At 36.9% G+C, this 24,365-nt stretch overlaps 2 protein-coding genes across 4 annotated transcripts; both read left to right on the top strand.

Moving 5' to 3' along the window:
• Positions 1-4,504: 4,504 nt before the first annotated feature.
• On the top strand, positions 4,505-8,488 carry LOC108674112. 3 transcript variants are annotated; one of them, XR_001931023.2, is made up of 4 exons: positions 4,505-4,600; positions 5,631-5,810; positions 6,445-8,030; positions 8,187-8,488. XR_001931023.2 is itself a non-coding variant. In XM_018162016.2 (3 exons), exons 1-3 carry the CDS (start codon positions 4,544-4,546, stop codon positions 6,796-6,798), a joined length of 591 nt encoding a protein of 196 aa, XP_018017505.1. In that variant the 5' UTR covers positions 4,505-4,543; the 3' UTR covers positions 6,799-8,482. The 3 variants fall into 3 exon arrangements, 1 of the variants encoding a protein (XP_018017505.1); XR_001931022.2 differs by having other exon boundaries at positions 6,445-8,056; positions 8,213-8,488; XM_018162016.2 differs by having other exon boundaries at positions 6,445-8,482.
• A 7,110-nt stretch (positions 8,489-15,598) lies between these two features.
• On the top strand, positions 15,599-23,808 carry LOC108674123 (glycine-rich cell wall structural protein-like). The gene is made up of 4 exons (XM_018162029.2): positions 15,599-15,842; positions 18,968-19,537; positions 20,984-21,215; positions 22,842-23,808. The coding sequence occupies exons 1-4, from the start codon at positions 15,831-15,833 to the stop codon at positions 23,573-23,575; spliced, it is 1,548 nt and encodes a 515-aa protein (XP_018017518.1). The 5' UTR covers positions 15,599-15,830; the 3' UTR covers positions 23,576-23,808.
• The last annotated feature ends 557 nt before the right edge of the window (positions 23,809-24,365 follow it).

Below are 24,365 nucleotides of genomic sequence, written 5' to 3'. Positions count from 1 at the left end.
TCACTACCTTGAAGCTTTTTTTCGTGAACTTGGCTTTATGTTTGGGATCATTGGCATCTTGAAACACAAAATCGCCTCCAAGCCCCAAAGAATCAGTAGATTTGAAGAGTTTTTTTTTCAATAATCTCCCTGTTCATCCGCCCATCCATCCTGCCATCAATAATTTCCTATTCTCCAGGACCTTTTGAACAGAAACACCCCCAGATCATAATTAAACCTCCACCAAACTTCGCAATAGGAATGATATACTTGTTGTTCAACGCTGAGCCGTTTTTCAGCCAAACCTGAGGAACTGAATTCCCTCGGAAAAATTCGATTTTCGTTTCGTCAGACCAGATTACCTTATCCCAAATTTGTTGTAGTTTCTCACCATAGGTTTTAACATAATTCAGACAGGCTTTCACGTGCCGGAACTTCAACAGAGGAACATTTCGTGGGGATCTTGACATACGACCAGGACGATTTAGAGCTCTGGTGATTGTGTCCTTTTCTACATCAATCCCAGCTTCCATCAGGTCGCTTTTAATTTCACCACGAGTAACAATTAAACGGGTTCTTCTGTACCTTTCTGCTAATCCACCTCCCATTACCGTCTGTTAGTTTCCTTGGACGACCAGTGCCCATACTTTCAAAAAAGTTAAGAGATCGTAAGTTCATCAGCCAATCATTGACGGCCTTTCAAGCCACTCTTTTAAAAACAGTTAAGAGATCGTAAGTTCATCAGCCAATCATTGACGGCCTTTCAAGCAAAATCCACCTATCATGGACAAGAAAACAGAGCGTAAGTACTTACGTTCACTTTGCGAGTTTTTAAAGTATGGCCCCAGGTCTTGGAAGGTTTGCAACAGCTTGCTCGGTTAATATCATCAGGATGATTGCTTCCTGATGATATTTCAGAATGTACTTAATGATAGATCAGGCTCCTTGGATATTATTTGATAATCCTTCCCTTTCTTGTGACAATTGATGATCTCTTGACGCAAATCTGTCGCCAACTCTCAAGTTTTAGATAATTTCAATTGAATTTTAAATATGAAGCTGAATAATATCTTCAACACAAAAACTCGTAAACGATAGCAAATGCTCTGATTGGACAATTAGATAACAATATGAGATTAGGGGAACGTCTAAAGTGAAAGCGAATTTAGAGTAGTTTTAAAAAAGTTATTTTTGTTAATTTTTAAACATGTACCAATACTTTTGCAGGGCTAATTTTTATATTTTGTTGAATAAAACCTAAACAATGCTTACTTTTTAATACCCTTTCTATATAACATTTCTATTACTATTAGCAATATACTGCCCAAATATTATGTAAAATCTTGCACTTTAACCTGAGATATGAAAAAAACTGTAATGTTTGCAATACTTTTACGTGTCACTGAAACGTGACTTTCATTTCTCGTATTCGACTGATTAACAAATTTGGTTAATACTTAGTTCAATACTTAGTCAAATACTTAGTTCAATAGTTCAACAAAATATTGAAGTGCAGAGATAATGTCCGACATTTCTTATATTTTCTACTATCTGTCTGAATTATTGCCGTACTGGCTCAACATGAGAGCGTTAACATAGGTTGAAAATTCCACAAGTAAACATAGAAGAAGTTAACCCAAATAATTAAATTGAGGTTAATTAATTGAAGTGCGGTGACTGATACGTCACACTATAGGAATATTTCTGGGATAATCGAAATTAGTTTATTATTTAAAGAGCATAAGGTGCAGAATAGGGTGGATTCGATAGAAGTGAAGTATTATTTATTAAAAAAGTTGCTGAAGAATGTAATTCCGTGCGTTCAGATCAGTGGTCCCCAAATTTTTTCAGGCTGGCGCCCCCTTTGGTTCCCTAGTGAATCTCTAACGTCCCCCCCCCCCAACAGACACGTATAAAAACATAACATATGTCTATTTTTTGATATTTAGTACGATGCAATTTTAAAAGAGAAAGGTTAAACACAAATGTGCATTTCACAAATAGAACCCCATTTAGTAAACCAATCTATTTTTTTACAGTTTTGACTGTTTCACCACTAGAAATTCAAGACGGCTCGGATAAATTTACGGCCGGACTCGTGGCCGGTCTCGCGTCTCGCTTTCGCAGCCGGTCTCACGGCCAATCTTCAAATTCAGTGACCAAGGAATATCTCCCAAACTAATGAACAAGACATGGAACACCTATACAGTAGGACCTAACGGTGCAGTTTAGCTTGTAAAAAATTTTTAAATTTCACCTTCTTTCGGGAGTTATAAGGCGATATGGGCCGAAATTCGTAGTAATCAAAGAATTTCTTCCAAACTGCTGAACAGATTCAGATGAAATTTTGAATATAAATTTCTAACTACCAAACGGTGACTTTTAGCTCGTGAAAATTTTTTCGATTCGGAGTCATGTCTACACGTATTGTGTACGGATAGTCAAACAAACGTACGAACTTCTGACTTCGACTTCGCGGACTGCCGCCCCCCTACTGCCCCTTTCTTCCTCACCGCCCCTCAGATCTTTCCACCGCCCACGGGGGGGGGCGATATCGCCCACTTTGGGAACCATTGGTTTAGATAGGCTTCATTATACCGTACACAAGAGGTATGTAATTTCGTGCGTTTAGATAGGTTTCATACCGTACACAAAACATACTGTCGTCTCATCATGTCTCACATTGGATCATGTTTCTACACTACATCGTCTCATCATGTCTCACAATTGTATCATGTCTCTACACTACATCGTCTCATAATAACTTACAATTGTATCATGTCTCTACACTACATCGTCTCATCATGTCTCACAATTGGATCATGTCTCTACACGACACGGCAACAGACATAATCATGTCTGTAGTCTAACAGAACTTATTGTCTTGTAGCAACATCATGGCTTCGAATAACATGGACATCATGTAGCAAAACATGATATGCATGTTCCACGTTAATTTCTTCTGGTCATAAAACCCAACGTTGAAGAAGCACAAATAAGTGCGAAATCCCGGGCAACAAAGCAATAAATTCTTCCATATGATAAGAAAATAAATGATTTAACGGTGCTGCATGGAAGCAAGCCTCAAAAGACTTCGAGCCTCAAGCCTCTTTAAAAAAAAAGACTTCGCTGCATGACTTTTAAGAAATTTAAGTCCTCACCGTGTGCCATATTTGATTTTTTTAGGCATATACTGTGTTTTTTTGCCAAGCCGACAAAAATTAATGTGCATTTAGCTACTACCTTACAGTAGAAAACTGTTAGTATTGAGATAATTTACAATGCGTAAGTTAACTGCAGCAATTCTGTCGATTCTTAAGAAACATTTCCATTTTGTAGTCCCAGATGATAGCTTTTTGGTGCACATAATAAATATGAAATAATTTTCTTACTAAAGTGTTCCATTATTTTTACAAAATTGTATGTAATATTTATACGATCTTGCAACAAAAGCCAGATTTTTAAATGGGCATATATCAAGCAAACCATTTTCTTTTATCATCCATTTTCCTAATATCGGACAAATTGATGCGTATCGATTGGCATTATGATGTTTATATGAAACCAATATCCAATATCGCTCGTAGTCACCAAAGCATCTGCGTAATGCGACAAAGACGCTGATATGATATCTCTCATCAGCTGATAAAGCACGCCTGTTATCTGATAACACATATCGCGCAGGTTCACTTCTAAATGTCTCATAGTTTTAGCTGGCCATCGTCAGCATCGATTATTTTTTCAGTGCGGTATAATGGAGGAAAAGTTAACGTTAAATTCGATTTATTTGTATGTTTCAGCTCAATTTTGCAGTTAAGCTTCAGTTTGTGGAAAACCATCGTTTAGTTTTAACCCTGAAATGGGAAAGCTTTAAGTTAATATTAATAGTGAAGACAAATTTAAGTTCAATTAACATCGTTTTATCTACGCAGGAGTTTTTTAATATTCTGGATACATGAATAATTTGTTATATATATTTTGAACAAATTAAAAATCTCCATTTACTGTTGAAAACATGTTCGATAAATAAAAAATATTATCTCGTTTATTATCAGAAACATGAAACATTAATTACATTAATTGTTAAAATCGAGATAAAAAGGCAGCAAATTCATTCCATATATTATCGTAACATGATAAATACATGCAGAAGGATAAAAATAATTTCCATATATTATTTAAATAATAGAAGCTGTCATGTTAGACACAGCCATCTAATCATCGAATCGTCAAGATTCTTAATTAGCTACGTGTCGAATAAAGTGAAATAGATAAAAAAATCAAATATATACATAGTGATAGATTTACATTTTCTTCGTCTTTTCATTGTTTAATTTATTTGAAATACTATAATTATGTAGGAAATACAATATTAATTATTTTACAATTCTACAAACTAAATTGAACTATGATTTCCTGTTTCTTCTACTATTAAGTTTATTGTTGTCAGTACTACATTTTCAACTACAAATTATATTTTAAATCCTAAATTTATTTTACCGATAAAATCCAAGGAATTTTTTACAATTCAGATTATTTAGATTCTGAAGCTAATAATAAAAAAATGGCGGACCTTTCGATATTTTTCTCCAAGTCTGGAATAACAAAACTCGTCGAATTGGTGAGTTATGAAATGTTGTTATTGCCCCATTATTAACAATAATATCTATAATTTAATAATTATTGACATAAATTTTCTGAACATTTAAAATTTGCACATCTTTAAACATGTGCACACGTTTCTCAGCCATGAACTAATCAAGTTTCACGATATTTATTAAATGAAACTGCACAAATTTATCCATGATAACTAAAGTAATCACTAATCACTAATCAAAAACTGAAACCGTCAGGCAGGTATAAATAACTTAAGCGACGCACCGCGTGATGTGGAAATGATTTTGATGGATAAAGAGCTTTTTTTAAAGAGCCTCTGCTTTTAAGAGACCTCATTTAAGTAATAATAAAGATGTTGTCGTTAAAGTATTGTGTGTTTGAGGAGGACACTTATAATGAAATGCACCGTTCTGCCATTAAAACAGCTAACTTTCCGGAATCATGCAAACGTTTTCAGTCAAGGTATTGTTCCTAAGTTTGACATGATAATGATTAGGCTAAATATATTTGAATAATTTGCTTTTTAAAACCAGAGACTGCACTATTTGTTGATTGCACAGTATAACGGACCAGAAAAGACAACGAACGTTTGCGTCAAGCAATTACAAGTACGGTTTACAATATAATAGATTAGAATAGAAAAAAATAGAACAGAATAGAATAGAATAGAATAGAAGTGTCGGCGTTGAAGAAATAGGCCCATGGCCTGTTGCCGATTCTTGAACTTTTCGTGACTTGATTCACAAGGGATCCGGCCTTTGGAACCCGATCTTTCCATAACTGACGATTGATTGAGATAGCTGCTGGACTTATTGCCTGCTCCGTAATTTGCTAGGCATTTTAAGACTGAACATATGCTCCTGCATAGCTTCGTCTGGACTTATTGCCTGGTCCGTAATTTGCTAGGTTTAACGTCGAAGGCAGGGTTCAATTGCTTTATTATGAAGCGATCAAGCTATTGATAATCTATAATTTGAGTCTTCAAACATTATCGCTGATTTTTTTTAATATTTAGTGTTACATTATTATTTCAGTTGTTCCTGATCGTGGCAATGGCTACATTCTTCTCACTGCACGTAGTAAGACCAGGAAATACAGCAGACCAAGACTCTGCGTACTTCATCACAGCGATGGTCGTGTCTGCTTTCCTGCAGACCTGCTTCCTGCTCATCGTCTACGTCTTCGGTGGCATGGCCATCCAAAAAACTCTCTACGTCAGTCAAAAGTGCTATTTTCGTATTATTTTCTTTACATTGTTATCATTTTATTGTATCTTATTGTGTAATGTGAGAAGGATGCAACGCGGTTAAATATTTATTTACACTATTTTTAGCGCATTTTCTCATTTATGGAAAAAAGGCGCTATTGTGCTCGTCATGTCCGTATGTCTGTCTGTCTATCCGTCTGTCTGTCCGTCCGTCCGTGACTTCACGTTTTCGTCGACGAGAAAATGCGCTCCTCTATCACTCGCTGCAGTGAGTACTGAGTTATATTTTTTTCTAACATAGTTTTAATAGCCATCAAAGAATGTAGTAAATTATTTTAAAATGAAATAGATTTAGTTAGGAGAGGAAAAAATTATTCATATCGCAAATTTATTTCAGAATGGAATGAAATTTCACAAGCAAAATTCATGATGAAAGTAAAGACGAAAACTCCAAGCAACGTCTGTCTATAGTGTGAATCTCATGAATTCCATATACTTTGTCCATGAAATAAAAGACTGTAACACTGTGATTTGTAACACTGTCATTCATATTTCATGGATAAAAAATATACATAAAATAAAAAATTTCAACACTGTAATTTAATTCATATTGAACGATTCATTCACCATATTGTTCACAGGAGTTCATAGTGAACAGCTTCTACGCTCTGATGCTGATGGTGGCAGCAATTGTGATGTTCACCGTCGCAAAAATCGACGCCGGTGCGATCGTAAGCGGGATATTTACCCTCCTAGCGACCGTGGCCTACGGAGCAGACATTTATTTCTCCTTGGTTAACATGGGGGCACTGGCGAGGACTGATACCCAGGGGGTAAACGCTCCCCCCATGCCCGCTGGGGTTAACAGTCAACCTTTCACCCCTCCCCCAACTTACGTCCCTCCCCCAAGCTTGGTGGGGCCAGGTCCCTATGTGGTCCCAAACCAGGATAGGAATAACGTCAACTCTGGGGATCTTGGGACTACCAGATCTTGAGATGGGTCTACCAGATCTACCAGATCTTGGGATTACCAGATCTACCAGATTTTGGGAATACCAGATCTACCAGATCTTGGGATTATCAGATCTACCAGATCTTGTGTCTACCAGATATTGAGATGGTCCTAATATATAATGAAATGGTGCACTCAAAGAAATTGTTGGATTTTGTCCAAATAGCGATGTTTTTCGGCATTAGTGTGAGTCATCCCGGTTCAGGTTAGGATAGAATAATAAATAAGGTATTAGTGCTACATGAAGAAAAGCTAATCACTATTTGGGCAAATGATACGGTAATTTTTCTGGGTGCGGAATATCCCTACCGAAAATCACTGCTGGATCTGGACTGGTCTTTCAAATTCCGATATTTTATCATGAATAATTTTTGAATAATATACACCGATGTGACCTTCGGCAAATTGTGCAAAGATCCAGAAAACATCAAAATTTTTGGAATTACTCGCATTGTGCAGAAAAATCACTCACTTAATCGATTATTTTATGTCCTCTACATATGGCGACTAATTTTACATTTACGATGGGGATTAATTTTGGTAATTGATAAAAATTTTGAAGCAGAAGCGGTAGTCAAAGGCACTAATTACCTCAGGTAAATAGCATTGTAAATAAGAGAAGCTATTAGCATGTCAGATGGCCTTTAGACTTTCAAATAAAACTCAGGACTTGATTTTCGCCGGGTTTATTATCAATAAATATTTTTATAATCATTACTCAATAATAATTTATTTCATTTAGCGTCAGTTCATTAAATAGTCGGTTATTAAATCATAATTCGATTGAAAGCATAAATTTCTTTATTCATGCAAACTGTTGAGTAAACATGAATCAAGACTGTGCTTATTCTACTTAAAAATAAACATAATATTACATAAATCATACAATATTCTGGGGACTGGCTCACTGTCACTAGATTTTATTCGTACACGCACAATTACTGTAGAGGTATAACCGAACCTCCGGTAATTTACCGGCATAATATTGTTCACAATATATCCATTTTTTATTAGAACTCTTTTATTAATCAGCATATTCGGACAGACCACAGGGATTGTGGTCTGGGCTGCTGTCAGGGACTGAGGTCTGGGCTTGTCGTTAGGGAATGAGGCCTGGGCTTGTCGTTAGGGAATGAGGTCTGGTCTTGCTGTCAGGGTCTGAGGTCTGGACTTGCTGTTAGGGACTGAGGTCTGGACTTGCTGTCAGGGACTGAGGTCTGGGCTTGCTGTCAGGGACTGAGGTCTGGACTTGTCGTCAGGGACTGAGGTCTGGGCTTGCAGTCGGGGACTGAGGTCTGGACTTGCTGTCAGGGACTGAGGTCTGGACTTGCTGTCAGGGACTGAGGTCTGGACTTGCTGTCGGGAACTGAGGTCTGGACTTGCTGTCAGGGACTGAGGTCTGGGCTTGCTGTCGGGGACTGAGGTCTGGGCTTGCTGTCGGGGACTGAGGTCTGGGCTTGCTGTCAGGGACTGAGGTCTGGGCGTGTCACAGGAAGCTTTACTGAGGTTGAGCGTTCAGTTATTTGTCCTACAACTTATTTAAAAGTAGTTCTAAATATTGAATCAATTGTTCCAATAATAATTATGTGCTTATTTTGAAAAGTATTGCTCTCTCGAACTCCCAACGTTTTCAAATATTATTCTTCATGTTTCAAATTAGTTTGCAAATTTTGAAAAATAATTTCAAAAGCATTTAAAATTTGACCAACTACAAATTTCATGCATTTTAGAAAACTGTTGATTTATGAATTGGAATAAATAACCTAGATCAATTACATTATATTTACCTCACCATTTGAGTTAAACAGATCTTCTAATAAGTATATAATATTTATTACTTTCAGTAGGCACCTTAAGAAGGTAATTCCAAATTTAGCGTGCTAAATTGAGTTGGAAATGTACATCAAACTAATTATATCAGCCGAATTGAAATAATATTAATTAATATTAATTATTATTAATATATTAATAATATTAATTATTAATAATATATTAATTATTATTTTTAATATTAATTGATGTTATATTAATTAATATTAATTTTATTGATATTGATGACCTCATCTTAATTGATAACCGATTGTTCATTGAAGCCGTGAAGCTCAACAATAAAATTTAAAAAAAACGGCGTCGTGTTTTGTTAGAGTTTAAAATTCCTTTTCAAATCGAGCTTTTTGTTTTTTTGTTTAATACTTAGTTTTATTTAGATATTACTACAACATAACAACACAGTATCGCAATTTTCGAGCATCACAGTGTATAACATCATAAGAATTTAACCACAAGTCAAATATATGTGGCATTTATAGCGTCTGTATAACGTTATATGACGAGTATAACGTCATCCGCGGCATCTCTTGCGTTATGATCAGAAGCGTGACGTCTCATCGCTTCGGTGCGTCGGACAAGCTCCTAAGTTACGTCGAATAAAAATTTCCCTAATAAGAATTTCCCTATAAGAATTTCCCTTATACAAATTTTACCGATAAATTTTCCCCAATAAGAATTTCTCAAAAAATTTCCCCCAAAAAAATTTCCGCAATGAGAATTTCCCCAATAAAATTTCTCCAATAAAATTTCCCCAATAAAATTTGCCCAATACAAATTTCCCCAAGGACGTGTATAAAGGACGTGTATTTCCCAATTAATAATTTGCCCAATAATAATTGCCCCAATCTAAATTTCCCCATGATAATTTCCCCATATGGACGTGTATAAAGGACGTGTATTTCCCAAATAATAATTTCCCCAATAAAATTTGCTCCAATGTAAATTTCCCCAATAAGAATTTCCCCAATAAGAATTTCCCCAATAAGAATTTCCCCAAGGCCGTGTATGGGTCATGAGTGCAGGAAATGAATACGTCATGGAGGAATGTTCGCGGGGTGAAAGTGAACGAAATTACTTCCTGCGGGTGGAAACTAGTGAAGGATGGAAGCGATGAATTTCGCGTTTAATTTAACAATATCAATACTCGTGATACAAATAGGAAATTTAGCAAATAATTATTCACAAAGTAAATAAGCAAATATATGAAATTTATTCACACAGTGAATTGGTAAATATTTATTCGCAAACTGAATACAAATATATTATATTTATTCACAAAGTGAAAAAATATTTGCCTAGGTAATGTTCGTTAATGTTCATGGGTGTTCGAGCTATTATCAGTTATGTTCAAATTTTTTTTTATGAGTGTGAAGAATCTATCTAATTTAAAATAAATCATTATATTTGAAGCCAAGAAATACAATGGAGTAAAATTTGTAATAACACTAAAATAATGCGCATACAAAATACATGGCGATCGATATATACTTGGTGCAGCACTGGTCATCAGAGACATGTACAATGTACATGTTACTGTATATACTACTGCATCAGATACTGTACATGTTACTGTATGTACTACTGCATCAGATACTGTACATGTTACTGTATGTACTACTGCATCAGATACTGTACATGTTACTGTATGTACTACTGCATCAGATACTGTACATGTTACTGTATGTACTACTGCATCAGATACATGTACAATGTTCATGTTACTGTATATGCTACTGTTTTAGATATTTATACATATTCCTGTATATACTACTGCCTCGTATGCTTCTAAACTTTACTGCATCAAACATTTATAGGCATTACTTGCCTGTAGCAGCTATACGTATTAATTACTTATGAATGAGAACTGGATGTACAAATGCAAAAGACAGACTGAAATATGAATTATTTCTGCATCCAGATGCTACAAGCAACTAACGTGTAGAATATTCACTATTAATTACTATGTACATTATTCATCATTATTACCGTGTACAATATTCACCATTAATCAACGTGTACAATATTCACCATTATTAACCGTGTACAATATGCACCATTAATTACAGTGCACAATGTTCACCATTAATCACCGTAAACAATATTCACTATTAATCACCGTGTACAATATTCACCATTAATCACCGTGAACAATATCCAACATTAATCACCGTATATCACCGTGCACAATATTCACCATTAATCACCGTGCACAATATTCACCATTAATCACCCGAGGTCGCTTCCTTGCACGTCGCCAGCGGCCAGATTCGCGTCGGTCGCCCACGGTGCGACTTTCACTGCCTCACCGCCGCCGTGAAGGCCGCGCACGGTACCGTGACCGCAACCTGTGCACGGTACCGTGACCGCAACCCGCGCACGGTACCGTGACCGCAACCTGCGCACGGTACCGTGACCGCAACCTGCGCACGGTACCGTGACCGCAACCCGCGCACGGTACCGTGACCGCAACCCGCGCNGTCTTGCCCGGTGCCTGCACTGCGCACGAGGACGTCTTGCCCGTTGCCTGCACTGCGCACGAGGACGTCTTGCCCGTTGCCTGCACTGCGCACGAGGAACGTCTTGCCCGTTGCCTGCACTGCGCACGAGGACGTCTTGCCCGTTGCCTGCACTGCAACGGGCGAAGATTCCTAACTCTGGACGTCAGTTGGCGACGTCTCGACGTGATGTTAGTGACGTCACGTCTTGGTCAACGTTCAACAACAAGGACCAATTAAAGATCTGCCAATACTTCTTGTGAACAGTAATTTACAAACAATTTTTAACCGTATTAAGATAATTTGTAGAAATGTTCTTCCTACAGGCCATAGAATAACCTAAACTCTGTTGATGTTCTTTCTGTTGAATTTTTTAGCTTTTCACTAGCTGGTGGTCACTCATTACCGATGTCCGGCGCCTTTAACACGCCGATGATTATTTTTTTTTTAAATCACATGCTATACCAGACCCTAGGTACGATATATAAAAATGACCATTTAATATATAAATTACTACAATATGACCATTATACGAGACCGGTCTTTGCTCGCGTGTTGGTTCTTGAACTTGCAGCTTCAACTATTTACTTGCAATTTGAACCCTTCACTCGTTATTTCAACCCTTCATCATCTATATAAAAGGTCGCTAAAGGCCATGTCACATTAAGTACGACCATGTCACATATATGCCTAGTCACGTAACAGTAGTAACGCTATATACCACAGAGACCGCGACCTACACCGAACAAGGCGCTGAAGGCGACAGCTATATAAGGTCAAATAACCGGAGTGATATAAGGTCAAATAACCAAATTTTAATTTAGCATTAAATAGAAGCATGAATTTCATAATTGCTTTTGGATATAATGACGTTTTTCGCAAAAAGTGACATTTTTAAAAAGAACGTACGCTTGATATGGGTGTCAAAGATCGCGTGCTTGAAAAAGTTTACGGAAAAATTGCTGGCGGTTTGCGGCCGTTTGTTGTTCGCAAAAGCCCTCTCGTAAAAGCCGTTTTTTCTGTAAAAGTTACTTGCATAACGGCCATTTTTTGCCCGATATTGTTAGCAGCGATTACACTGGAGACCGGCATTCGCTTCCGTCTATATACAATGCATATACTTGTTCATGTCTACATCTACTCGCCTACATTAATTCTACGCATCCCTTCCCCATCTACTATCCTACATTTATTTTATGCATCTCTTCACCACATCTACTTTCCTCATCTACTCTTCTTATCTACCCTCCACATCTACTCTCCACATCTACTCTCCACATCTACTCTCCACATTTACTCTCCACATCTACTCTCCACATCTACCCTCCTTATCTACTCTCCACATATGATCTAAAAACCTTCTATAGGTAGGAGAAAATACCAAAAATACAATGGTAGTTTTTCATTTTAAATGAAAATAATTAAAGTGAAATGTGAAGAGACTGTAAAATTCCGGAAAGCCACTTCAAATGCTTCAAAATTTTGTGTCTAATATTTAGCACATAAATTTTTGAGCTGAAAATCCAGTTTTTAATTTTAGTGAACCGATTGTCGGGCGACTCTACGCTCAAAAAAATTCCGATTAATGCAGTATCAAGTTAATTTATAATGGTCGATGTTTAGTTAATAATATGTCAATAAGTTATATCATTGAAATGATAAGTGCTATCATATGAAGGATGGGGGGAACATACATAGAAAACATTGTAAGATCCAAATAAATGTTTGCTAATTACAGGTCAAAAAACAATGAACCTTACTTCGCTTAGATACAAATATTATTACTCAAAGCTGTATAACTTTATTTATATTGTATAGTGACATTAATTAAAAAAAACTAGACATTTAAACCCAACTTTTCCTAAATCGGTCGGAAATAAAAAAGACGTCGTAACATATAAACCCTTCTGTTTGTTGTAATCGGTGTTACATGATCTTCACCGAAGAAACGAAGAGGTTTAATTTTTTTTTAAATAGGCCTGAAGGAAAGCGTAGTACGAACTCCGAAACTGCAACGTCATCGCACATTTCTATCTCTGCGTGCCATAAGTTTCCTACGCAAGCACAATGCGGCGGTTTTCCAAAGGGCATGGCATGACCACATGGCACGACATAACCGCAACATGCACCACGCATAAACATAATGCTGAACACAATGCCATATTAGCGTGAGCGCTATTAACCTCTTGCATGAGTTAAAGAGTCACACTGAGTAAAATTAGTGAGTGAAATTAGTCACATTTGTCGGCAGCGTAAGTCATTCAAAGATCATATACTCGTTCGTATTTAAATCCATCTATTCTCTATCAAAATATTCTTTCATATATTTAAACTTGAAAGTTCGAGTGCTCCAATTGTGTGAGAATTGTTGCAGCTAGTTCTAGTAGCTGCTACAATTCTTACATAATGGATTTATAACCGATCATTATAGTACATTATTGGGCATTGTTAAATTAGATACTTTCAAAGCGTTATTTCTGCTATAAGAACATCACATTTGTATTTAAAGCGTTATATATGCCGTTTATTTCAAAGAAACCTTAACTGACTTTCTATTAATATGTAAGCAATCATTTGCAAGTTTCAAGCGATACAGATTTTTAATTATCTGCAAGCTAGAAGAGTTGTCTCCTTTCGACATGGGTTCACTGATTCCAAACTATGAGTTCAATATATGCTAGCCATAATTGATTTAACGATGTTTTCACGCCATACTTCATCTAGCATTCGCAGTGTTTCGTATACTCGTAATGAATTTATTACGACCATGTAAAGTCTTCAGTAAATATATCCTCTACAGGCATTGCAAAGTCTTCAGTAAATCCCTCTACACGCCCTGCATAGTATTCATTAAATCCTTCTACAGGCCTTGCAAAGTATACAGTATATCCCTCTACAGGCCTTGCAAAGTCTTCTGTAAATCCGTCTACAGGTCTTGCAAAGTATACAAAATATCCCTCTACAGGCCTTGCAAACTCTCCAGTAAATCCCTCTACAGGCCTTGCAAAGTCTTCTGTAAATCCGTCTACAGGCCTTACAAAGTCTTCTGTAAATCCGCCTAAAGGCCTTTCAAAATCTTCAGTAAATCCCTCTACAGGCCTTGTAAAGTCTTCAGTAAATCCCTCTACAGGCCTTGCAAAGTCTTCAGTAAATCCATATACCGGGTTTGAAGTTTGTGGAAGATAGCGCTGCTTAATTCGGCCTGAATGGAACTTGTGATCATCAAAAGTATATACCAGTATTTGACTGCATCAAATTAGGAATGCATTGCCTGGTAGCAATTGCAACAAACCGTCATTCCATAAGCAAACAAGCATTGTCGCTGTCTAACAGTCTTTAAAATAGTAAAACAAATGTATGTATACAGCATACGTCATTATACAGCCTATAATTCAGTTAAAAAATCAGACAGCAGTCCTTACCGTCCAAAATAAATTAGAACTGCTGTAAAGTGGCCATTACAGCTCAGAACATCCGCAAAACCCCTATAAAGAGGCCTTGTGGCCTCTGACGGGAGTGAATAAAATTATCATAGGAATGAGGAAAGAGCGAATCATGCCTCATATTAGAGACGTATCATGCCTCTCATTAGAGGCTTATTATGCCTCTCATTAGAGGCGTATCGTGCTTCTCATTAGAGGCGTTTCACGGCTTTCATTAAAAACTTTATCCTTTTGGTTTAATTAGGATTAATTTAATAAAAATAAAAAATAATGCAAAATCAAGCGGCGTGCCACGCAGTAGAGCGAAGAACTTCGTACAATGAAATACCATTGAGACATGAGATACTTTATAACTAAAGGGCAGTAATTCAACGAGTTGCAAGTAGAGTACCACAAATTTGAGGGGAGAACCGTACATGGTGTGAGTTATGTGGCATTAGATATATAAACCTAGCGTGAACATAGTAAGTAATAATTGTGGTTTAAGTGGTTGAACACGCAAAGGACAAGAGCACATTGGCTGAAAGCTAAAGTATTAGTTACGAATAAATTTATTCGAAAATAATAAACTATTATTATTATTATTATTATTGGTATTAATATTGTTATTATTATTATTATTATTATTATTATTATTATTATTATTATTATTATTATTATTATTATCATTATTATTATTATCATTATTATTATTATCATTATTATTTTTATTATTATTATTATTAATATTATAATAAAGCTATTAATAATAGCATTCACAATTATGAGAATAAGAATATAACTTAGAAATATATAAAAAATATAATAAGTAGAGGTGACCATGCAGTGGCAAATAGCCGGCCCTGATGATTTACCAAAGAAGTCCGTGCCAGTTTATAGGCCCTGAGGTCAAAGTTTGGAGAAAGAAGGCTCGCGTTTAAGTGAAGGTCATTGGCGTGAAATGCTCTAACGACCTGGTCATGTCGGCAGTATATATACACTCAGGATCTGCAGTCCTTCACTTCTTTCTGGTACCTCGATCCAGTTCGACCAGCGGTTTTCCTCTCGTCTGAAAACCTTTGGAAAATCGAACAGTTTTCTTGTACATGCTGCTACAGTTCTGTAATACAAGTATAGTTCTGTAGCAATTACGATTCTGCTGTTTATAATACACTTCGACGAATTGAATTTCTCAACATCGATCGATCGAATTTCTTTTGCATATAATTTTTCTCGGAATTCTCACCAGTGGATTTGAAGTTTTCAATATGAAAAAAATCGTAAGTACGGGTGTTGGTTTTTTGGATATTTTGTTGAATTTTTAATTTGCTTTTTGTTTTATTGCTCACGAATTATGTAAGTAAAATAAGCGGTTTTTACATATAAGATCGTAAAAATTGAATGTTGAGTTTAGTTAACTTTTTATCACAAATTTATTTAATTATCACACACGTAGCTTTTTTAAAATTGATCAAATTGAGTGTGCACCTAGTGGCCCATTATAACCGCAAGTACTGTGAGAGGACAATAATGGTTGCTTGGTTGCAATGGTTGTAGTGAGCAAATTTAACTCATGCATTAGTTCAGTTCATACATTAATTATCGATAAATATCGTAATAATAGTTATTATGAATATGTTGATCGCGAAAATTGGCGTTCAGATTCAAAGTTACTTTGAATTTTTGAAGTGCCTGATACGAAGATATTAATTCTGTTACTTAATTAAATGGATCGAAGCCCCTAAAATGAAGAATATTGTAAATATTGTATTAATAACACCAAAAGAATTATAACTGTAACAACAAACCAAGAACTTGTTGAGGCTTAATCATAAGCTACTTTTAACGATGAAAGGCAATTTTTATTGTTCAACTCCAATTAGAATTAGACCACTTTGAGAAAATGAAGCTGTGTGTGGATATCATTTTGCAATAACTAACATTTAATACATTAATCAAAGTTAATAAATTTGAGAAAATGAAGCTATGTGTGGCTTTGAATATCTAAAATTTAATACATTAATCAGTGTTAATAAAATGAACGTGACGTGGCAGAGATGAATATTACGTGTGCGCTTCACACGTTCCCTTTCTGCGCGTCATTGCACATGATTGCTTCCATTTTTGCCTTCAGTTGCTGGTGTAAAGGTTTGCGTATTTCCTGAAGAATGTATTAGAAAGTTGCCTTGAATTTGAAGCTGTTAAAATTATATTGTTACGTGCTGCTTCAATCAGGCAGCCTTTAATGACACTCTTTATAATCAAAATCTGATGTAATTAAGTAACGGAATTGGCGATTTGTGATCATACACGAGAATTAATAATTGTATTGAGATAAATTTTATCCTGATTTTTTTCGCAGGTAAATGAAATGTTATCGGTATGTTCCTGATTATTACCTAAAAATTTATGAGCAAAAAGTTTTCTAATTCCTCAATGTTCATGAAGATTTTTCGACCAAAAACAAAACTTATACGTGTGAAAAATTCATTAAAAATATGAATATGGAAGGCAATATTAAGTTATTTCATACAAACTTCCGCTTCACTCCCGAAATTCCCTTTCTAGTCGCAACTGCTCGTTAAGTGCGAAATGCGTAGCATAATCCTTCAATATTGATAAACTATTCATTTAGCTATCATAAAACAATATAATGTAAGCAACGGATGCTAATTAAATTATTTGCAAAATTCAACTCATACTACAAACGAAAAAGAAAGTGTGTTAGTTAAAGTAATTGAAGCAATTGCCTAAGAATTTTGCGTTGGCGTTTAACGAGTTTTCAACTGTATTTGTTCATAACTAACGAAAGAAGGAAGTGCCTCAGGCAAATGCTAATGTGTTTGCGAAGTTTCCATTACCGGTGGTCTACTGTCGTCACCAGGTCATTAGGTACGAACTGCATTGATGTCTATAGGTGTGACCCTAGAAAAAATAATAAACTATGTGTATTTACTCCTAGCCAGTATAGGCGTTATTAAAGCATTTTGGTTTGATGATGTAAACATTTTAAAATGGCGTTCCTTCACTCGTTTTACAGGTTAGGCCGTTCGTTACACACACATTCGTTTACATTTCTGTCAATGGCGATCAATTTAATTTGCGATATAAGCAACCGAAATTTTGAGTCAAATCTCCTAGGACGTCCTTGCCACGGCGGCTGAATTCGATCTTGTTTAACGCATTTTCTCATTTATGAAAAAATGCACTATTGTGCTCGCCATGTCCGTCTGTCCGTCCGTCTGTCCGTCTATTTGTCCGTCCGTGACTTCATGTTTTCATCGACGAGAAAATGCGCTCTCTGTCACTTACTGCATTGAGTACTGAGTTATATTTTTTTAATATACACTCCGTAAGGAAGACATGGCCTGCTGCATAGCCTTAGTCTCGGTATACGAAGTACTTAGATGAGTCAAAGCTGCCGATAGGAAACTAAAACATTTTAAATTTATAAATTGCCACATAATCCCTCATATAACCCATATTAACCCCTCCCACAATCTCTCACATTTATAATCGAAATCTATAATATCATATTTTATAATTATAAGCCTATAAAAATGAAACCTCCTAGTTATCCTGTGCAGGATAGATTATTACGCAGCATTGAGGTTCCGACGAAGCATGCACTTGAAACTGAGTTCTCCAAAACTTATATGACCTCTTTAGTAGGTTATCACCATTTAAATAACGATTGAAATCTTACTTAATCATTGGTACAATGTTTAATATTAACCTAATCACAAAAAGGACTCATTGTAAATCTGGTATTAACTATACTAGTCGCTAGCAGGTTAACCCAGCTATGATCGGGGTAATCCCTCAGATTCAGGAATGTTGTTTCTCTAAATCTTCTTGTCTCGAACCACGTTGTAAATTTTCGAACTTTATTGATGTTGATAAGAGAAAGACCTGTTCAGGCTCAACTCTAAGAAATAATTCTCATCTAACTCACATTTCGAAGTTTGAAAAATTGAATTTATCATCTTTTAACAGTACTAAAATTAAATTTGCTTCATCAAAGTCAAAAGTTACATTTACATCACAGCCCTTCTTCCCTATTTTTTGCTAGTCCAACTAAAATCCCGACACGAGATGTATCCTAGATACACGCCCCAACAGCCCCTATATATTGCGGCGCCATAAGTATCCTGGATACGCGCCCCAACAGCCCCTATATATTGCGGCGCCATAAGTATCCTGGATACGCGCCCCAACAGCCTCTATATATTGCGGCGCCATAAGTATCCTGGATACGCGCCCCAACAGCCACTATATATTGCGGAGCCATAAGTATCCTGGATACGTGCCCCAACAGCCCCTATATCTTTACGCTATCAAGCTTCAAACAAATACAAACAGAGACAAATATTCATGCATGAAAAAGATATTAATACTATTCCAGGCGGTGCTATGCTGTCTCGTGGTGATGGTTGCCGCCATACCTGATGGCGGGTACAACGCTCCCGCCGCCGGCGGCTTCGGTGGCAATCAACTTGGCGGTGGTGGATTTGGCGGCGGTCAACACGCCGGTGGTGGATTTGGTGGTGGTCAACTCGGCGGTGGTGGATTCGGTGGCAACAAAGGTGGCGGTGGAAGTGGAGGATTTGGAGGTGGCCAGCACGGTGGCGGTGGATTTGGTGGCATCAAAGGTGGTGGTGGCGGATTTGGAGGTGGCCAGCACGGCGGTGGTGGATTCGGTGGCAACATAGGTGGCGATAGCGGATTTGGCGGTAACCAGATCAGCGGCGGTGGATTTGGAGGAATTAAAGCTGGTGGCGGTCACCTAGGAGGCGGTGAATTCGGTGGCAACAAAGGTGGCGATGGTGGATTTGGCGGTGACCAGCTCGGCGGTGGCGGATTTGCAGCGGGTGGTGGACAACTTGAGGGTGGATTTGCTGGAGGAAAAGGTGGTGGTGGTGGCGGCTTTGGAGGTGGTCTAGGCGGCGGATATGAAGAACCTCAACATGCTGACGTGAGTCCTCGGTATTGCTTTCTGGCAATAAAACCTTTTAACCTTGCCAGGTCAGAGCAGTTAACTCTTGTAAATATAACCAACCATTACCAACCCCATTCCCAGACCAGCGGTTATTGGGGAACAATGCAAGCCTACCCATTAGCATTGTAGTTATAATGTATAATGGGATAAAGGCGACTGTCTTTCACGAGTGCTATAGACTGACTTTAGGCTCAGTCACATTAGGCTCAGCCACATTAGGCTCAGTCACATTAGGCTCAGCCACATTAGGCTCAGTCACATTAGGCTCAGTCACCTTAGGCTCAGTCACCTTAGATTCAGTCACCTTAGGCTCAGTCACATTAGGCTCAGTCGCATTAGGCTCAGTCACATTAGGCTCAGTCACATTAGGCTCAGTCACATTAGGCTCAGTCACCTTAGGCTCAGTCACATTAGGCTCAGTCGCATTAGGCTCAGTCGCATTAGGCTCAGTCACATTAGGCTCAGTCACATTAGGCTCAGTCACATTAAGCTCAGTCACATTAAGCTCAGTCATATTATGCTCAGTCACATTAGGCTCCGTCACATTAGGCTCAGCCACATTAGGCTAAGACCAAGTATTACAATCAACTTAACTGCATAACTTGCCGAGCAACCACTTCTAGTGAATTATAATTGCTAATAAAAATGAGACCATTTGTTCGTGTTCTAACTTGTCTAAAGTTTAATATGTTTATTCAATATGAGGTAGTTTTGTTTACGTAGAACCTGCACTGTTCTTCAGAACCATGCGCCCTACGCCTCTAATAAAGTATTAGTTATAAAGAAAGAGATCATTTGTGTTTCAGTTTGGTTATGGTTTCATATGTATACATTAGGGCGGTTTTATTGCATTACTGACTCTTGCAGAGTTACAATTTCGGCTAAACAATATTCATTGAAAAAAACAAGAATGTTATGTTCAGCCTAGTTATAGTTTGGCATGCATATATTGTGGACGTTTAGTATACGCAGAAGCAGTTATTTGTGTTTTAGCTTGGTCATAGTTTCGTATGTATATACATTTTGATTGTTTCAGCCATGATTATAGTTTCATATGCATATATTCATACCATTAAATAGTTATATTTTCGTATGCATATATCCCTACCATAAATAGAGTTTTAATTTCGTATGCATATATTCGTACCATAAATAGAGTTATAGTTTCGTATGCATATATTCCTACCATAATAGAGTTTTATAGTTACGTATGCATATATTCCTACCATAATATACTTATAGTTTCATATGCATATATTCTTTCCGTTAGACAGTTATAGTTTCATATGCACATATTCTTACCATTATATAGCTATACTTTCATATGCATATATTCGTACCATTATATATTGTTTCGTATGCACATATTCTTACCATTATATTGTTATAGTTTCAAATGCATATATTCATAACACATTACAGACTCCTGCAAGTTACAGCTTCGACTACAAGGTTCAGGACGACCACTACGGCGGTAACTACGGTCACTCCGAGCAGCGTGAAGGGTACCAGACACAAGGCACTTACTACGTCAGTCTCCCCGACGGCCGTACGCAGACCGTCACATACACGGCCGACGAACACGGTTACCATCCACAAGTTTCGTACGAGGGGGAGGCACAATACGGTCCCCCCGCGGGGGGATATGCTGGGGGTAAGTACATCAATAGTTAGTTAGCTTAGTTAGTACAGGAATAAATATTAGTTAGTCTAATATTTCTTCGGATCAGTGAATTTGTGTCTCTACTTATTGAGGTAGCACGGGAGAATGAGGAGAATGTTAAAAGAGACGAAGATTCGATCGTCACTGAATTGTTTTGTTATAATATTTCAGGAGGTGAAGATTCGATCATTACTGAATTGTTTTGTTATAATATTTCAAAAGGTGAAGATTCGATCATCACTGAATTGAATTGTTATAATATTTCAAAAGTTGAAGATTCGATCATTACTGAATTGATTTGTTATAATATTTCAAAAGGTGAAGATTTGATCACTACTGAATTGAATTGTTATAATATTTCAAAAAGTGATCGAAGATTCGATCATAACTGAATTCAATTGTTATAATATTTCAATATGTGAAGATTCGATCATCACTAAATAGCTCGTTAAATAAAAATTACATTTTGTTGAGAAGATTCCTTCAACGCTGAATGACTCGGTTAATAGCCACGTCCACCGCCTATGAAAAAGTATTATTCGCGTATTATTCTTTATGATGGCTATTACGCTTGAATATTAAAATTTTTATATGAATAAGTTGTCGATATTAACTCTGTTCCGAAGCCTCTGGCCTCATGGCAAAAGCTGCTGCATAAATTCTGAATGCGAGATAAATTAATCTGATTAATTAATCTGATCTGATTAAGAGTAACTAATTAAATAATTAATCTGAATGGATAGAAGCATGGAAATTCTATTAGAATTATTGACGCTTTGTGAATTAAAGCACGAATTACTTACAGTGATATTAAGAGAGTGTATTTTTTATTCAAAAATTAAACAAAAATTATTATTACATGGCACATTAAAGCATACATTTTAAAAGGCCTCCCACACTCACCATTCCAACAAAAAAAATTGGTTTTATTAATTAAAAACAGATTAAACAAAGCATACATTGCTCCTGAGGAATTGATTTAATTAGAAAATACTACTCGGAGTTGACTCTGCGGAGGGTCACAAATTGAAGGAGAACATGTATGTAATTAATGGGTACAAGTATGTATTTAATAAGCATATATGTGTATTTAATGTGTACATAAATGTATTTTATGCACATGTGTATATTTAATGTGTACGTAAATGTATTTAATATGCACATGTATGTATTGAATGTATACGTGTATGTATTGAATGTGTACGTGTATGCATTGAATGTGTACATGTATGTATTGAATATGTACCTGAATATGTCTAATGTCTACATGTATATATCTAATGTCTACATGTATATATCTATTGTGTACATGTATATATCTAATGTGTATAAGCAAGGATTAATGAGTACAAGGATGTATTTAATGTGTACATCAACTCACAAATTTTAATTGGTCAATGTTCTGATAAATGATCTGTGATCTAACTGTCGACGTTATAACAAATTTCTGTTTCCAAATAAGATTTTTGTTTGCTGTATTTGCAAATACAGCATAAATAGCTGTTTTACAAATTTGTATAAATAACACATTTCTGTTTCCAAAAAAAAATGTTTGCTGTGTTTACAAACGAATTTGTAAAAACAGCACAAAACGCTTAAAACGCTTAATTTTTTCAGGCCAGGGAGCTGGCTTTAGTGGGGCAGCCGGTGGATTACAAGGTGGCGGTGAAATCGTTGGTCAGCAAGGCGGATTTGGAGGACAAAAGGGTGGATTTGCTGGTGAGCAAGGCGGATTTGGAGGACAAAAAGGCGGATTTGCTGGGCAACAAGGCGGATTTGGAGGACAAGAAATTGGATTCGGCGGACAGAAGGGTGGATTCGCTGGTCAGCAAGGCGGATTTGAAGGACAGAAGGGCGGATTTGGTGGCCAACAAGGCGGATTTGGTGGACAAGAAGGCGGATTTGGTGGACAGAAGGGTGGATTTGGTGGACAACAAGGAGGATTTGGAAGACAAAAAGGTGGATTCGGTGGACAGAAGGGTGGATTCGCTGAACAGCAAGGCGGATTTGGAGGACAAAAGGGTGGATTTGCTGGTGAACAAGGCGGATTTGGAGGACAGAAGGGCGGATTTGGTGGTCAACAAGGTGGATTTGGAGGACAACAAGGATTATTTGGAGGACAAGAAAGTGGATTTGGTGGCCAACAAGGCGGATTTGGTGGTCAAAAAGGAGGATTCGGTGGCCAGCAAGGAGGATTAGACGATGATTTCCAGGGAGGATTTGAAGCATCGCAAGGTGGATTTATCGGCGAGCAGGGTGGATTTGGAGGACAAAAGGGTGGATTTAGTGGCCAGCAAAGCGGATTCGGTGGACAAAAAGGTGGATTTGGAGGTCAGCAAGGCTATAACTAAAACCAAATGATATTTATTCTTCGTGATTTGATGTTTTTCATGTGAAGATCGCTTAATATTGTACGTTCGAACGAATTAACGTGTTTTAACATTCGTTCCCAAACGAGTTAACGACGCATAGATCTTTCATGGTGCTTGTGTTTTTGCCTTTTTTGTTATGTTAACGCTTCATATTTTATTGCTTCAAAAGACACTCGCTCGAGCCGCTGCGAGAAATGAAACAACCGCATACATGAAGTGTTTTTTTACTCCCTGAAATATTACTGCACATTATTATATTTAGAATTCGTTATGATGAATAGTTTTCAAATGACTAGTACTACTGCCGCTTTTGGACCCTGGGAACTAGTAATTCAACTATTTATAATTCGAGAGTATAGTAATAATTACGAAGAATGCTGCTAGTACAATAGAACATTATTAATTCAAGAGCATATGTTGAAACAAGGTGACTAATTATGATATTAAGATTATTAGTCCATAAGGGATAACTTTGACATGTAACACTAATGAGAAATGTAGTTCGTGGTACGTTAGTTAACAAACCAAAGTAATGGATGAGCAGCAGCACTAATTTGAAGTGTAGTATTTGGTACTTTAGTACACCATCTCGACGAATTAATTAGTCTCAACACAAATCTGAGGTATTAGCTGATTTATTTTAAGGATCTTAATGCCGTACTCCCTTGATAAATGCGCTTGCACTCACGCAAGAAACTATTAACGTCAAATTAACATCGCGGAAGCAATAATTGAAGGTCAATATTCATCATTTTACTTCCCGATAGTC

This window comes from Hyalella azteca, unplaced genomic scaffold, assembly GCF_000764305.2.
Source record: "Hyalella azteca isolate HAZT.00-mixed unplaced genomic scaffold, Hazt_2.0.2 contig13798, whole genome shotgun sequence".
Classification (NCBI taxonomy): Eukaryota; Metazoa; Arthropoda; class Malacostraca; order Amphipoda; family Hyalellidae; genus Hyalella; species Hyalella azteca.
The sequence above is the reverse complement of the archived record's forward strand: the minus strand, read 5'-3'. Positions and strand labels throughout refer to the sequence as shown.